The sequence below is a fragment of the Cicer arietinum genome, chromosome 7, assembly GCF_000331145.2.
Source record: "Cicer arietinum cultivar CDC Frontier isolate Library 1 chromosome 7, Cicar.CDCFrontier_v2.0, whole genome shotgun sequence".
NCBI lineage: Eukaryota > Viridiplantae > Streptophyta > Magnoliopsida > Fabales > Fabaceae > Cicer > Cicer arietinum.
This window is the reverse complement of record NC_021166.2, coordinates 18,594,997-18,610,954: the sequence shown is the minus strand read 5'-3', so window position 1 is coordinate 18,610,954 and position 15,958 is coordinate 18,594,997. Positions and strand designations below refer to the sequence as shown.

At 35.0% G+C, this 15,958-nt stretch overlaps 3 protein-coding genes across 6 annotated transcripts in view; 2 read left to right on the top strand and 1 right to left on the bottom strand.

Annotated features, from left to right (window-relative positions):
* Window positions 1-1,389: 1,389 nt before the first annotated feature.
* LOC101496266 (uncharacterized) lies at window positions 1,390-7,308 on the bottom strand. The gene is given in 11 exon segments (XM_012718349.3): window positions 1,390-1,711; window positions 1,714-1,888; window positions 2,484-2,654; window positions 3,879-4,028; window positions 4,919-5,026; window positions 5,259-5,314; window positions 5,393-5,456; window positions 5,539-5,647; window positions 5,924-6,048; window positions 6,584-6,653; window positions 6,939-7,308. Coding segments are annotated over 11 exon segments (1,314 nt in total). The 5' UTR covers window positions 7,181-7,308; the 3' UTR covers window positions 1,390-1,667.
* A 1,225-nt stretch (window positions 7,309-8,533) lies between these two features.
* Window positions 8,534-15,280, top strand: LOC101496595 (bZIP transcription factor 16-like). 4 transcript variants are annotated; one of them, XM_012718360.3, is made up of 14 exons: window positions 8,534-8,648; window positions 8,892-8,931; window positions 9,576-9,706; window positions 9,798-9,857; window positions 9,944-10,018; window positions 11,100-11,189; window positions 11,296-11,355; window positions 11,453-11,628; window positions 12,131-12,185; window positions 13,514-13,556; window positions 13,686-13,972; window positions 14,193-14,270; window positions 14,360-14,485; window positions 14,755-15,280. In XM_012718360.3, the coding sequence occupies exons 3-14, from the start codon at window positions 9,635-9,637 to the stop codon at window positions 14,839-14,841; spliced, it is 1,209 nt and encodes a 402-aa protein (XP_012573814.1). In that variant the 5' UTR covers window positions 8,534-8,648; window positions 8,892-8,931; window positions 9,576-9,634; the 3' UTR covers window positions 14,842-15,280. The 4 variants fall into 4 exon arrangements, with proteins under 4 accessions (XP_012573814.1, XP_027192411.1, XP_073219929.1 ...); XM_027336610.2 differs by having other exon boundaries at window positions 8,550-8,648; window positions 9,571-9,706; XM_073363828.1 differs by having other exon boundaries at window positions 8,564-8,931; window positions 9,571-9,706.
* A 498-nt stretch (window positions 15,281-15,778) lies between these two features.
* The window catches only part of LOC101496917 (plastidal glycolate/glycerate translocator 1, chloroplastic), a 4,431-nt gene continuing 4,251 nt past the window's right edge, over window positions 15,779-15,958 (top strand). Inside the window, 1 exon segment of the mRNA XM_073363827.1 lies at window positions 15,779-15,958. Coding sequence (XP_073219928.1) covers window positions 15,813-15,958 — 146 coding nt within the window. The 5' untranslated portion in view covers window positions 15,779-15,812.

Below are 15,958 nucleotides of genomic sequence, written 5' to 3'. Positions count from 1 at the left end.
AAATTTTCTTGTTGCTAGGACATGGGGAATATGTGGAGAAGTATTTGGGTAGAGGGGGCATATGGTCAGTGGCTCCCGAGTCTAATATCCAGTAATGTGTAAATGGTGTATCTGAAACATTAAGCCCAAAAGAAAGTGGAAGCTTACCAGAATATGTTAAGGAGCATGTACCTGTGGGCTTCTCCAATTTACTAAGGAGGGATCTGACCCGTTCTATCTCTTCATGATTCAGCTGGACAGATTCTTCACTTTGTCCATTAGCAATGTATGCTTGCCCTTGCCCTCCTCTTTTTGGAGGGCCTCCTTTCGGCCCCCATTCTCGGCTTGGGGGTTTTCCATGTAATTTCCAGCACTTCTCTCTTGTGTGGCGCGGCTTGTTACAGTGGGTACACCAGACCTCCTCGTGTTTTTTTTCCATATTTGGAACCCCACTTTTCCTCTGGTTAGCAACCATGATTGTTCCTCTTTCAGCTATCATTGCGGAGCTTTCAGTGGTTGAGGTCTCCAGCATCAGTCCTCTCCTGCTTTCTTCACTCCGGATAATGGCTACCACTTCATTAAGCCCAGGGACTTTCTCTTTTCCCAGGATTTGGATTCGGACCTGGTCATATTCAGGATTCAGGCCTACCAAAAAATCATAGACTCTATCTTGTTCAATATACTCCTTAAGGATTGCTGAGTCTTCTGAACACTTTGCTTGTATAACTCGATAGTGGTCCAATTCCATCCATAGAGACTTGAGTTGATTGGCATATTCTGTAACTGATTTGTTTCCCTGTTTGGCAGCCACGGTTTTTACCTTTACATCATAAATTTGAGCAGCATCCTTGGCCTTAGAATAAGTTTGTTCTACTGCATCCCAAATTTCCTTTGCTGATTTAAGGAACATGCAGGTATCACTGATTTCTGGGACCATTGAATTCCATAGCCACGCCATGATCATGGAGTCTTCTTCGTCCCATGATTTGAACTTGGGATCTGTTTTATCAGGTGCTTTATCAGTCAGGTGACTGACCTTTCCTTTTCCTTTCAAGATGGTCCTAATGAGTTGAGACCATTTGAGATAATTCTTCCCATTTAACCGATAAGCAGAATGAACATTCTGCAATTCTCCAGCAGTCTGGGGTCTGTCCCCAGTTTCCAGAATAGGATTCATGACCTCAGCCATGATCAAGGAAGAGAGGGTTGCGCTGCAATGAAGGCTGCAACAATGCTTAAAGGTAGCGCAGCAATGAAAGCTGCAACTTAGGGTTTACAGGCACGGAGGGTTGCGCTGCAATGAAGGCTGCAACAATGCTTAAAGGTGGCGCAGCAATGAAGGCTGCAACTTAGGGTTTACAGGCACGGTCAGAGGCTCCCAAGGATCAGGAGCTCTGATACCATCTTAAATTTAGAAGGAATAATATTCTTTTCATATTTTATTATGAGGTCACTGGACCTATATATATATACATGAGCCAGGGAAAACAGATCCCTGTCATTATGGGATTGATCCTAAATACATAAACCTAATAATAACAAGATACAACTGTTACAGAAGTACAATAAATATAAAACTGTTACAGAAATACAATAAATATAAAACTGCCTAAAATACTAAGGGGAATCACAGTTTTGACACATCTCTTTCTGGTTGCATATGTAAATGAAATTAAGGCCTTAGAAGTTTAGGCCCTGCATTGGAGGCTATCCAAGAAGAGATCACATCCACAAGTATATCCATCTCCTTCGATACTTGCGCACGAAGTATGTTTGATGAATCCATGCCTAGTGTGTTCCCTACTTCTTTGGCAACTGTCTCCCATGGTGTTCCTACGGTAAGATTCGACAAAAGCTCACTTCCACGATTCACTGCATCAGCCATTGCAGGTGGAACATCTGGCAGTGCCTGCAAGGTGTGTAATAAAAATTATGGACAACAGCCTCATTATAAATTAAGTTAAATTTAGGCAAAACTGCATTAGTGGTCCTTTAACTTCATTTAAAATTTCAAAAGATCATTTATCTTTTTTAGCGTCAAGTTAGTCTTTTATGTTCAAAAACGAAATGTTGGACCAAACTTCATTTTTCATCCATGTACATTACCAAATGTCTTACTTGACCTTTCAAAATGGTAAATTACATCTTCACTTGATCAAGATAACATCTAAATTACATCATAGTGATTGTTAAAATATCTAATATATCAAAATTAACATGATACTTTTTAGTTTTCACTTAAGATTGGGACCTCATTGTTGTCAACAAGAGTCTAATTGTGCTGCTAAGTGGTGAAACATTCTTTATAGTATATCATTCAATGAACATGTGCACAAATTTATAACAGAAGTGAACGAAGAATGAAAATTGGTTCAACGGTGTAAATATTTTTGAAGATAAAAGACTAATTTGGCATGAAAAAGAAATACAAAGGACGTGTTTGAAACCTTAAATTAAGTTAAAGGACTCTTCGTGCAGTTTTGCTTTAAATTTACTAAAAATACCTGCTGCAATGGAAGACCATGATCGCCGGGCAACTTGCGTATTGACATGTCTAGAACAGAGCTAATGGCTGATTCGGAACTGAGCACCTGTGCTAGTGTGGGGGTTTCATCTATTGAATCATCATTGAATTTTACGAGAAGATTTCTGGATATGCCATAGTATGATTTTATCTGAAGAATTCAAAAACCATAAATGGGAAAGTATTATGCAAGATCGAAAATGAAACTGAATAAATAAATAGACTTAAGACGGATCAAAGGATTTCTGGATTGCTTTAGGAAATCATCTGCATGATTAATTATATGTACAAGAAAATAAAAGAAATAAGGCATTTAGAAAAACATTACAAGTCAAATCATAGTTATATGCAAATATCAAAATATAGAACCATATACAACCCCTAAATACATAATACTTTCACTCAATTGAAGATACCTTCCAACACTACCTAAAGCTAGAGCATACAAATCATGTGTACAAAGTTTTTTACAGATGAACCCAAAAATCACGTTTACTCTCTAATTGACTTATTTTAAGAGGCCTTGATGAGTATCAATATCATCCTGCAAAATATTTCAACTTTTCTGCCACAATCTTTGCCTAAGAAACAAAATTAGTCATGCTATGTTTTGGTTGTCTGAGAAAGTCCAATGGCTAATAATTTGCAGTGGTGAAATGTATCTTTGGAAATAAGTATTGAAAGTTGAAACTAACAAAATACTGGGTTCCACATATTGCCATAATCGAGCACACAACTGGTTATCAAACTTCTTCCATCCACTTTGATTTTCTAAATGAATATCGGATGCTAACTATTCAAGGTGATTAGAGAGACCATGACCTAAATACCAAAGTTCAATCAAGGCTGCTGAACAAACCAAATGATTCTTATACTAAAATCAAGACGGAGATGATTGGCAATATATTATGTAAGCACCTCTGCCAATCCTTCATGCAATTTCTGCTTCATGTGATATATAAAGTTAAAATCACTTTTTTGTTAATCTAATAACAAACGGGCCCATAACATCCTTCCTACCCCAACACCTTTTTTTTATTATAAAGTATATGAGATGACCATAGGAATACTAAAAAAAAATGAAGAACCTAGGCTTAAAATGAAGTTAAGTTAAAGCTGTCATTAATGTTAAAACCTTCCTAAGAATTTGACGCACTCAAAGAAACTAGTTGCACCATTCGTGTTAATTAGAATTTAGGAATAAAATCTAAGCAAAAAGTACTCTGATTCTTAAGTCTATACAAAGAAATATGTTCATTGACATAGAGTTGAAATGAAATGCTGGCAGATTATGCAGTATGAATGATATAGCAAACTCTTCACTGATTACAAAGATAAAATTGCTGGAATGATAATAATCAGAGATGTCACATACAAGTCGACGGGTTTCCTCCGGCTTTGGAGTAAAATCCTCTCTTCCCTTGACCAAATCCAGATACAGGGGAGGAAGCTGCTCAACTAAAGGAAGAACCTGTTTCATAATGGGAGGGCTAACATTTTCTAATTGTTTCAAAGTCATCTCCGCCTGCAAGTGTTTCATGAAGCTAGGATTGGTCATGTAAAGAGGTAATATAAATACTGTGCAAAGTAGAATTCATACTTGTTCTGGAAAACAATATCATACCAACAATAAATTTTCTCCTAAATATGAAAGAACGAGGAAAATTAAATCATTTCTCTGATATATAAAATGATATAGACCACCCAGCTTGTGTCCAACACTGTAATTTACTCGGCTACTGCCACAACCTTCCCAGCCATGAAACATTGTTAATTTCTTTCATGCAATATCTGAATTGCTTGATTGGCACTTGAAGGAAATTACAGTCAGCTCTATTGAGACATGGACAAATGATAAAGACTCACATATTTTTGCTATAGCACTTGACTCCCTTAGTTTTTAATATCATATAGCAACAACCTCCCTTATGAAATCTTAGTCATTTTCATCTTTCAATTTGTTGGTGAAACTCTGCAATTGAATTTCATACTCTTTCTTTCAAAAGGATTTTGTGAGAAAAATCAAAGCAAGAGATATAATGATGTTTCATGTAAGAAACACATTTTATTTTCTTAAAAAGGTCTCCATCTTTGATATAAATAAAGTAACACCTCAATTGAGGTATCTAAGAGTTTGAGTGGAAAATGCCTAAAGTGTATACAAATATACAATGATGATTTAAAAAGAAAAAAGACCAGACATGAATAGAATTTGTCTACATCCTGGATATGACTGTTTACTAAACTTTTTTCCAGTCAACCTGAAGGGAAGGTTATTGACATATGACATTAAACAGAAAAAGAGCCAAATTCTATTCGACATACCTCAAGAGAGGCTGTTGATAATTCTCCTAGAAAATATTAATAGATGCTTTCCTCCATTCCCAGGCAAGATAATTATGTAGCAATACTGACCCCTGCTCGCAGAGTTGGTGAAGAAAAAATATCTGATAGAAGTGGACCAATGCTTTGAGCCATGGGAACAAGAACTGGAGAGAACAAGGGGATAGCCGAACTTGCTTCCTTCACCAATTAAAGGAAATTCATTCAATCATGAAACATTACAAAGAGGAATCTTACACAGGAAATACTGAGAAAATATGTACAAGAATTGGTTAGGAATTAGGAATAACAGCGCAAATAAGTTTAGATCAGGTTAAGATTTGAATTATGTTATTCAAAGCTGATTTAATTTCAGTCCTATACATTTCATCCTTCATCCTATATGTAAGTTAGTTGCTGGATGAATGAATACCTTGTTATTGAATGCCATGAGAACATTTCCAGATCTTTGCACAGCATATCTTGACCCTGGTTAAATAGCAAATTTATTATCTACAAATCAAGTTACTTCTTAGAATCTAGTTTAGCAGAAAATCTTTAATTTACCAATCAGAAGGTGGACAAGCGATCCCAAAGAATGGCCAACACCAAAAATAGGAAGATCTTTGACCTGAATCAATGAGTATCTTTAACGATTTCCTAGAAAATTAGAAACACAGAAACTAGCCCTTCGATAATAAGTTGAGGCTTACTGTTTCTTGTAATGTGCGGTAGCACCGATCAAATTTGAACTGTACTTCGTCTGCAATGAGGAAGTGATCAAACCCACTGGCATATGGAGTTGCAATGACCAATACACCCCTAAAAACCAAGGGTTTTATGGTTAGCTATTTTTTCCACTATAGATCCTAAATCTTTGAGCCTCAAATGATCCAGATGTGAGATATTTCATAGAATTAGAACATCCAAAGATTCTACACTAACAAATCAGTACACAAATTTAAAAATTTAAGCAAAAAAACCTTTCAATAAGCACACGGGTAATAATCATACCTCAAAACCAAATAGTATGACAACTTGACAAGAAAGTAATTTGGGGGATTTTGGAAAAAAGAACACAGGGAGTGAGAGACTTACTTTTCTGATAGACGCTCAAGAAACCAACGGTAGGTAAGCTGAGGGGCAGCTCCTACAAATATTCCTCCCACAAAATGTACAACGAAATTGGGTTTGGAGTTTTTGGGTTTGAGAATCCATGATCCCTGAAATTATACAGTGAACATGTACCAAGCTTTTTGTGAATAGGAATGCTATATTGCTAGTAACAAACTCTTTAAGATACACACTTGTTGTGATTGGTCTAATTTCAAAAGAAGTCAATACATTTTTCAAAAAGTATTCAATTTACAAGGAAACCTTATCAAGAATAACTTGTTAGGGACTTCTGGGGAGCCAGAAACATATCGCTGCTTTTGGTGTTCTACAATGAAGAAACTACTAACAATGTAAAGCCCATACTTGATGATTATCTCATAAGCTGTTTCGGTTTATTTTAAGAAGTTCTTCAAGATAACTTAAGGAAACAACTTGTCTCGAACTTATCCCCTACCCCCTTTTCATCCCCCCATCCACTCCAAATTCCATTCATAAATTGAAAACAAACGTTGAGAATGCAAATAGCTCTAAAACATCCATATCCAAATGCAAATAACTTATATTTGATAAACTCCGATTGAATAAGCACTCACTAAATAAGTGCTTAACTAAACTATTTATCCAAACTTTTCTAGTATATACCTCGACTTCAGTCCAGTTTGTAGAACCCCACCAGGCATCTTGCGATTGTCTAGCAGAATTAGTGACTAATCTGCAAAGAAATAAAACAAACCCATCAATCAACCACAAATAACAGCTTTAAATTTAAAAGAGATTAGTTTGATTACTCTCATAACTCTAATCCGATTAGTTCTCAATCAGTTTTAGGTTGCCAAATAAACTTTCCTAATAGTACAAAATAAAATTAAAATTATTTTGTTACTCAACCTTAGGTGAAGTTGTTTCAAAAATTGGCAAATAATAAAGCAAAGTTGAGAAAAATAAAAGTAATTTTGAGTTTGAGCAATGAAAATTGGAAAAGAGAAAGAGAGAGAACCTTTCGATTTGGGAGTAGAGTTGAATGGCTTCAGATTGAGATGGTGGTTTTGCGTCGGAGTTGTAATTATTAGTAGAGTTGCAGTAGATTGTTGTGTTGGAACCAAAACGACGGTGCGTATGGCTGAAATGAAGAGAGGAGTTTGCGTTTAACTTGTGAGATTCTCTTCCATTGAGATTGAGATTGAAATTGAAATTGAGATTTAGAGAGTAGGATGAAAGTGTACATAGCGAAGGCACCATCTTCCAATACTTTTTTCCTTCCAATTTCCAACCAATATATCAGTGACAGATGCTCATTGCGTCACGCTTCTTACTTCATATTTACTCGCCTGCCTTAATTGCAATTTATATTTTTCTTTACGCCTAATAGGATAATTTCTCACTTTGGGAGAGTTTCAAATACATTTAGTAATGTAAGTCGGTATTAAATCAAGTAACGTTTACAAGAGCATCATGTTTGACGTCACACTTTTTATTGATGACAATTGCAATTTGTTAGGAAATGGTTCATATGTTAGTGTTTTTTGTTGTTGTCACTTTATGGATTTTTGTTCTTCTCTTTTCTTTTTATTGTCCTATCTTTCCATGTCGATTCAACGTTTTGATTTAGTTGATAGTCTCAATGGTGTCTTCGCACTCATATCCTGTGGGTAGGAGATATATATTTGACTTTTGAATTTGATTATTGTCTTCTTGATCCTCCATTATATATGCGAGAGTTACAATATTGGTAACTTGTTTCTTCTTGAGGTGAACCATGTTCCACATTACTAATGGTACTACTATGTTGTTGGTCTTGAGGTTCATGTGAAATTAATTGAGGTCCCATGATGGACACCAATGTTCTCGCATGAGAACACGAATTTGACCATTTCATGATGATGATGATAAGTTGATAATGTAAAAATGATAAATTTGTAAAGATACTTCGATGTCAAAGTAAGATGGAATGACAATAAAATTTAATATTTTAAAGTTGTAAAAGACGTGTGTTACCGGAGGCGAATCCGAACCCCTATTTATAGTATTAATGGAGCCTTGAGTTATTAGCTAACTAAAGTCCTCTAGTTGGTCTACTTATGTAGATCTTATTTTGAATTGAGAGTTGTCGTAGACTTGTAGTTCAATCACGATAAAAGTTGCTGAGAGCTTTCTTTGATGCAAACTGTATCTATTATTAATATAGTCGTAATGATTAGTCATTGAAGACATCTCCTTAAGACTCGAGTAATTGATTGTTTTAAAGTTGAGTTATTCTTACTAGCTAAAATAGATACAAATGAAGAACACGATTTCGAAACAAGCGAAAACAAGATTAACAAGAGAAAGAGTTTGAAAAAAAAAGGAAAGATTAATTTGGATTTCAAAATTTAAATCTAATATTATTTTTATTAAATTTTTAAAATAAACTAAGATAATTTTAAACATTCTATTAAAATTTTATTTTGTCGACGAAAAAAAATTTAGTGAATTTTAAATTAATTTGAATTAGCTAAAATAATAAAATAAAAAATGTATCTATGTTATTCTGGCAAAATAAAAATTATGTAGAATAAGGAGTAAATGGGCTTCCTAACCTAACCTAATCCGTTGTTTGTCTGCATATAATAACAAAATCGAATGCGAACGAAAGTCTGACTGGGATTGCCAAGTGGACACCAACGCCGTACAACAAACAACCCATTCATTCATTCATTCCTTGCCGTGAGTGAGTAACAACCTCAACCCAACAAACCCAAACCCTAATTCTCATTTCTCCCCCAATTTTTGTTTTTTTTCTTTCTCTTCGTGTCACCTGCATATATACAACACAACCCTCTTCCCCCACCCCCCAAAAAAATATCCCCTTTATTAATCCCTCGTGTCACATACACAAATTATTTTCCTTTTTTTTTTTTTGAATTAATTGTTTAATTTTCGCTTGTTTTCTTTGTTTTCAACACCCCCGTAGATCAGGTTTCCACACCACGCTTCTTTTGCTTCATTCGACGGTAATTTCAACTCATATTCACTACCTACTTTTATTTTCTCCATAATTTTAATTTCAATTATTCACATTGCTATCTTATATAGGCGCCACTTTCAATTTATTTTCATTCTTTTTTTATTGAAGTGTTTGATTATTGCTGCCAACTCAATTTTGTTAGGGATTAAATCAGTTTTATTGATTGCTTTAGCGGGTTGTCTACGTGCAATGTTATATTATAGCTGCTATTTGATGAACTAAATCACATATATTTAGGAACAATAGTGGTTGCAAAGACTAAATTAATGTTAGTTAGTATACCAATGAAGAGAACTGACAAATACTATGCTGAATTGCTGATTTTGAGGAAATATTAGACAAAGCCAAATAAAAAAAATGATTTTGGGTGATTTTTTATATGGTTTTTTTAGGGGGAAAGAAGGAATACATTAGTTGTTTAGCTGTTAACACAACCAATTCATGCAGTATATATACATGTTATGTTAGAACTTTGTGGAATAGTTCAGAATAGAAGCGGGTAACTTGAAGTGTTTTTTTTATGAGTAAGAGGGTTAGCTTTTCATTGGCAGAGGTTATTTATTTGTCAATTTCAATGAAGAATATTGTCCTTTTAGCTGCCTTGTGATGTAAGTTATGTTATTAGTGCAGAATGGTTTAGTGTATAAATTTTTGGAAGGTAAAAGTACCTTACCTACCTGTCTGAAAGCATGGGCAGCAGTGACGTCGATAAACCGTTAAAAGAAAAAGAGCCTAAGACGCCTCCAGCGGCTACGTCACAGGTCTTTGCGGTTTCTTTCTTTCTTTCTTTTTTCCAGCATTGATGATTACGTACTTTAATGTGATGCCAGATACATTTGTTACCTTTTCCAGGAGCAAACATCAACGACAACTGGCACTGCGGCAGTTAATCCTGACTGGGCTAACTATCAGGTATTTGGTGAAAAAGTCTTCGCCATCATATAATTTTTTTTATTAATGTCAACCTTGGGTTTTGAACCACAGCTTTCATTCTACAGGCATATTCGCATATACCTCCACCTGGATTCATGGCATCAAGTCCCCAAGCCCACCCATATATGTGGGGTGTTCAGGTAATTGCCAGTTTGGCACATACATAATTATTGATCAATCTCATTCTGTTTCAGAATTCTGATGGAACTTGGTGAAATTTTGATGCTGTTACTTCAGTTAATATCAATAGTTTTTCCTATTATAATTATCAAATTTAAGATCTAACGGAACCGAATTTCCTTCAGCTGTGTAGTCCAATGGTGAATATAGATATTTATTACTTTTCCTTTACAAGATAATATCATGTTAAACTGAAATGGGAAGTTGCTAGTTCATTTTTGTGTTTGACCACTTAAGTTGAATGATATGGGTATGACTGGCAGTATGAATATCAGCGTGTTTGTACTTTTATCGACATTTTTTTAGAAAATTGAGTATAGAATATTTATCACATAAGAAATGTATAAACATGAAAATATAGAAAATAAGAAATTAAATTGTATGATGATTACAATTTCCATAATTTTCCAAGTAATATTTATTAGAAACACCATAGAGTATATCAAGTACAGAAAAAAGGATCAAGAGTTGAGGGGGTGAAGTAACAGATCATTTCAATTAATACTAAACAATAACTTCAGTAGTAATACTTGTTATGTTGCACGGTCTTACTGGTACTTGTGCGCCATTGGCTCATTAAATGCTTGGCCAACTGCCAACAAGATCCAAATATGTTTGATAGGAAATTTGAAAAAGGAACCAAGTGTTGGGTCTGAACCCATATCTACCCAATAAGTTTCCGTTCTGTATACATACATACTATCTAGGACATGCCCAAACTACCTAAGTAGAGACTGTATCACTATTAACTTTTTTACATTGAGGGCTACACCAAAATTTCTCTCTAACGCTTGTACATTTAATCTGGTCTTTTTATCTTTCAATTTGATATTTTCCTGAAAATTCTGAGTTCAAGCAAGTAACTTTAGTAACATGTAAAAATTTCATATATTCACTGTGTATTATTGAATGGGGCCCACTTTATATGTCATTCATTTCTTTGATTATTTTTCATGCCTGCAACTTGTGTATTACCTGCTCTACACCAAATGCTAAAAAATATATAGTTTGAACTCTCATTGATGAAATACTTATATGCAGCATATTATGCCTCCCTATGGCACCCCACCACATCCTTATGTTGCAATGTATCCCCATGGTGGCATATATGCCCATCCATCCATGCCTCCGGTATACTTTCGTAGACCATGCTTTCTTGAAGTTATTGTGTTATAATTGATTGGTATAACCCAGACTTCATTAACAAATATTTGCACATTTCTATGAATTTATGTAGGGATCTTATCCTTTTAGTCCTTTTGCCATGCCTTCTCCAAATGGCATGGTGGATGCTTCAGTGAGTTTCTTCAGCCTTCTCCTTCTTTACACTTTCTCTTTTGCCTTTGCTCTTTTTATCCAAGTACGGAAATAGTAACCTATGCATTAACATGCAGGGGAATACTCCAGGCAGCAGTGAAGCTGATGGTAAACCTCATGAGGTGAAGGAAAAATTACCAATCAAAAGATCAAAAGGAAGTTTGGGTAGTATGAATATGGTTCCAGTTCCAGGAAAAAATAATGAACTAGGTAAAACACCAGGGGTTTCTGCCAATGGAATTCATTCAAAAAGGTAAGATGTGTTGTATTGAAGTTGTTGAATAATGCTCTCTTCTAAAGTTCTATAATTGAATGGAAGTAATTTGGTGGTTTGTAGATATGCAAATACTAAATTGATATAATTAGTGGTCTGTGGACCTGTTTTCCTGTTATTCTAGATCATAGAAATAAATCTGGGAAATTAGGTGACTTTTGTAAAGGAGCTAGCATTGCGGTTTTTTTCATACAGCTTCAAAGGTGTCTTATTGGGTGTTTTATGTGTCAACTTTTACATAGAGGACCGCTAAATATTTAACTTCCAATGCCTTCAAACACCAGTTACTTTATTCATTTTATGTTTATTTTCTAACTTGTCAATAATGCTGTTTCATTTCCTTGTCTATTGTATGAAATTTATTGGTAGGGTTGACACTCGATAGTTAATCACTTCATCTAAGTCTCTTGAGTGCTTTTGCTTGCTAGTTGCAATTGTATACTGGCTACTACTATTCTTATATGAAAACTTGAATTTGCAGTGGTGAGAGTGCAAGTGAAGGTACTAGTGAAGGAAGCGATGAAAACTCCCATAATGTAAGTTTTGTGCCACTTGTTAGTTTGCTACTGCATGGTCAATATTTGTCCGAACAAGAAGCAACAAAACATTCCATCCTTGTTTTCTCTTGCATGCTTGTTTATGAAAATATCTTCTGAGCAATACGAGGATAAAAATTGGAGCGACTTTCGTGCCCCTTCCTAGATTATCAAAATGTAATTCTCATTATATTATTTGATATTCTAGCAGCAGTAGTTGAGCATAATATAATGAGAAGTAACTGAGTTTATCTTATCTTTATGTTCTAGGGAAAATGCATGCGACTCCTGCAAAATTGTGTAAGAAAATAGAAATAAAAGCATATCAATTGTGACATTGCAAGTAAAGGTTATCTAGCTTAAATAATACAGTTTTGTTCTAAAACAAAAAAATAACTAACTAATGTTTTGACATGTTATCAGCCGAAGTCAATTTTTAACTAAAGTGTATGGAAAATTGAAAAAGGACATGTAGGGTGCATAGCTCCCGCTGCTCATCTTTTTGTAGTCTATTCAGGAATTACAGATTTAGCACAGTTGTAAGTCAAATCATAAAATGGGAATATCTTCAAGAAAATACTATGCATAGTGCAGACCTTCCTCATTATCAAAATGGATCCTTATTGAGATCTCAAACAAAAATCAAGTTATTTGTTTTAACTGTTCGGGCATGTGATACCGTTAAGTTGTTGAACTAACATACTAATGTCTATGTTGAGAGAAAGAGAAATAAGAGATGTGTATTTTGGAATCTAGGTGTAAATTTCACAGTGGTGTTATATTATACATACATGAAGTAATAAATTCAAAGATTTTCAAATTACAATTACGCTAACTACCATATCTATATAGTGCTATATCTATTTATATTGACCAAGGACCTTTTACAGACTTGGTGAAAACATCTGTAATTGACCATTTGGACTAACAAAGCTTTACATTGTTTGTTGGATTGCTTAATATACTAATTACGGTTTTCAAATTGATTGGCAGTATCATCGAACAAACAAATTTAATATATGAATTGATGTATGTTCCAAAGCTTTAAATATTAATTTTAAATGCATAGCAGGTTCATTTTCGGGTATGTCTTTATTCTTAACATCATTAGGGTTTACAACCATACCTAGTGCAATATGTTCATGATCCACCCTGTATAGAATCTTTTGTAGGTTTAGATTGATCTTCAGAAATGGCATCTATTGGGGGCATTCTACATAGCTCATAAAAGGGCTTGTATTTCTTTTGGGTGATGCCTATAATTTTTTTGTTCGGTGCTGCTTTTCACTGCCTTGTACGTTTGATATTTATTTCAATGGGTTTTGTAGGACTCTCAATTGAAATCTGGGGAGAGGCAGGATTCTTATGAAGGTCTGATATTGTTACATATCAAAATGTTGAGTTTTTTTTTTGTTTTTGACAAGGAAATATTTTCTGAGTTGATTTGTGTATATAAATAAATTATGCATGTCACAGCTGAAATGTTTTGCTGCATTACAGATGAACCCTCTCAAAATGGCAGTTCAGTGCATGCTCCTCAAAATGGGGTACTTAATACACCTCATACAGTTGTTAATCAAACTATGTCTGTCGTACCTATGTCTGCTGCTGGTCCTCTCACAGCAGTTCCTGGTCCCACTACTAATTTAAATATAGGAATGGATTATTGGGGAACACCAACTTCATCTACCATGCCTGCAATGCATGGAAAGGTTCCTTCTGCTGCAGTGGCTGGAGGGATGGTAAATGCTGGGTCACGAGATGTCCACTCACAACTTTGGTTACAGGTTAACTTTGTCAACATGCCATATTATCGTGTTGCATTCATGATTTTAAATTGCGGTTATGCTGCAAACCTTAATATTGTGGAAAAATGTGGGTGTGGTGCCATTGCAGAGACCTCAAAACCCTTTGCGTTGCGGCTGCAATTGCGATAGTAGACCACAATTTAAAACCATAGTTGCATTATTACTTTGCTAAATCTGTCATTTTCTGGTTAACTTTTAGGATGAAAGAGAGCTTAAAAGACAAAGGCGGAAGCAGTCCAATAGGGAATCTGCACGCAGGTCCAGGTTGCGAAAGCAGGTGATAGAGTATAGCCTTTTCCTACTTCTGGCTGGAATGGTCATAATTGACATATTTCAAATTACTGTTTATATGTTTCCTGTTCTCAGGCTGAATGTGATGAACTAGCTCAGCGGGCTGAAGTTTTGAATGAAGAAAATGCCTCTCTCCGTGCTGAACTGAACCGGATCAAGAGTGAGTACGAGAAGATACTTTCTGAGAATGCAGCTCTCAAGGTGATTTTGAAATCTGGACATGTTTTGGTATTTGGATTTTGTCTATTCCGTTTGTTGACTAGCACTGTCCCCCATGCCATGTGATACCTAAAAATATCCCCATATGGGTTGATTCAACACATATTTCAACCCTGATTTAGATAGGGTAAACGAGGTCTAGTGGATTATGTGACTTACCATTCTAACTTTCAAATTGCATTCTTATATCTGAAAAGATTTATGCAAAGACTGAACCTGCTATCTGATATAAAGATATAATGTTTCTACAGGAGAGACTCGGGGAGATACCAAGGACTGAGGATCTTGGCCCGGGCCAGAATGATCAGCATGTTGAAGCTACTCAACAGAGTGGTTAGACAGAAGGCTGTGCAGGGTGTTCATTAGAATCTAGCTTCCTTCTTGATGTTGCTTTTCAGGAAGATAACCTAACCAAATAGCAACAAGTTATTGTTTTTGGATAGCTTCTAGTTAAAATTGTACCAAAGGCAACAATCCTATGTAATATTAGGAACGGTTTATGCTATATGATCCCTCATTCCTAATTTATCTTGCTTTTGACAGCCAAAAACAACCTAGATTGTAGGTAGGGTGTGAATACTGATTCATGCCTTATCTATCTGCTGCTTTGAAAGTTAGTGTTGGCACTAAGAAATATGGTTAGTGAACCTTAGTATTGTCCATTATATGGATTGTTGTGCTTCTGTGCAAACAATTCACGGGGAAGTATAGTTAAGATATATTTACCACTTTGTACTTAATGAGATTTTGGACTTTAAAGCTCGGGATTGATTAGAATGTGTCTACGTTGGAGATTTTGCTAACTTCTGCATCTAGCTATTTTCACATTTTGCTTTAGTTATAAACTCTATAAAACAAATTTACGAACGTTTTGTTAATTTGGGATTTTATTTAATTCAATAAAAAAAAGATAATCCTTAATTTTGATGATGATTTTATTTTTACTATTTTTATTAGCTAACTGTAGTTTTGAACTCTTAACAAAGATGATTATAGTTCAAATTCAGCTCCATGCTTTGGGAAGCGAATAAGTTTATAACTCATAAGTCATCGGATAAAAAAGACTTCTTGGAATCTATTTCTCCCCCATCAAAAAAAAAAAAGGTTGAAGATGATTATGTGAAAAAAATGATATAAGGCTGACAAATTGTTACACTATTTACAAAACAGTTAAATTTCGGTTACTTTTCTTTTCTATTTTGGAGCAACTTCCGCTTATATGGATGTAAACTTTGGTCTCATCTCATCTCATCAAATCATCACTTGTTTTTATCCATACAAATTTTCTTTCAGGCCCCACAAACTCTATATGTATGAAATAACAATTCCTCTTCTCTTGGTACCTCTTCCGGCCACGTTCATGGCGACCCATTTACTCACAACTTCCTTTTCACTCCTCACCAACCGTTCTCTAAAACAACACTCACTCTTTCATATTGCAAAATCAACCCCTCT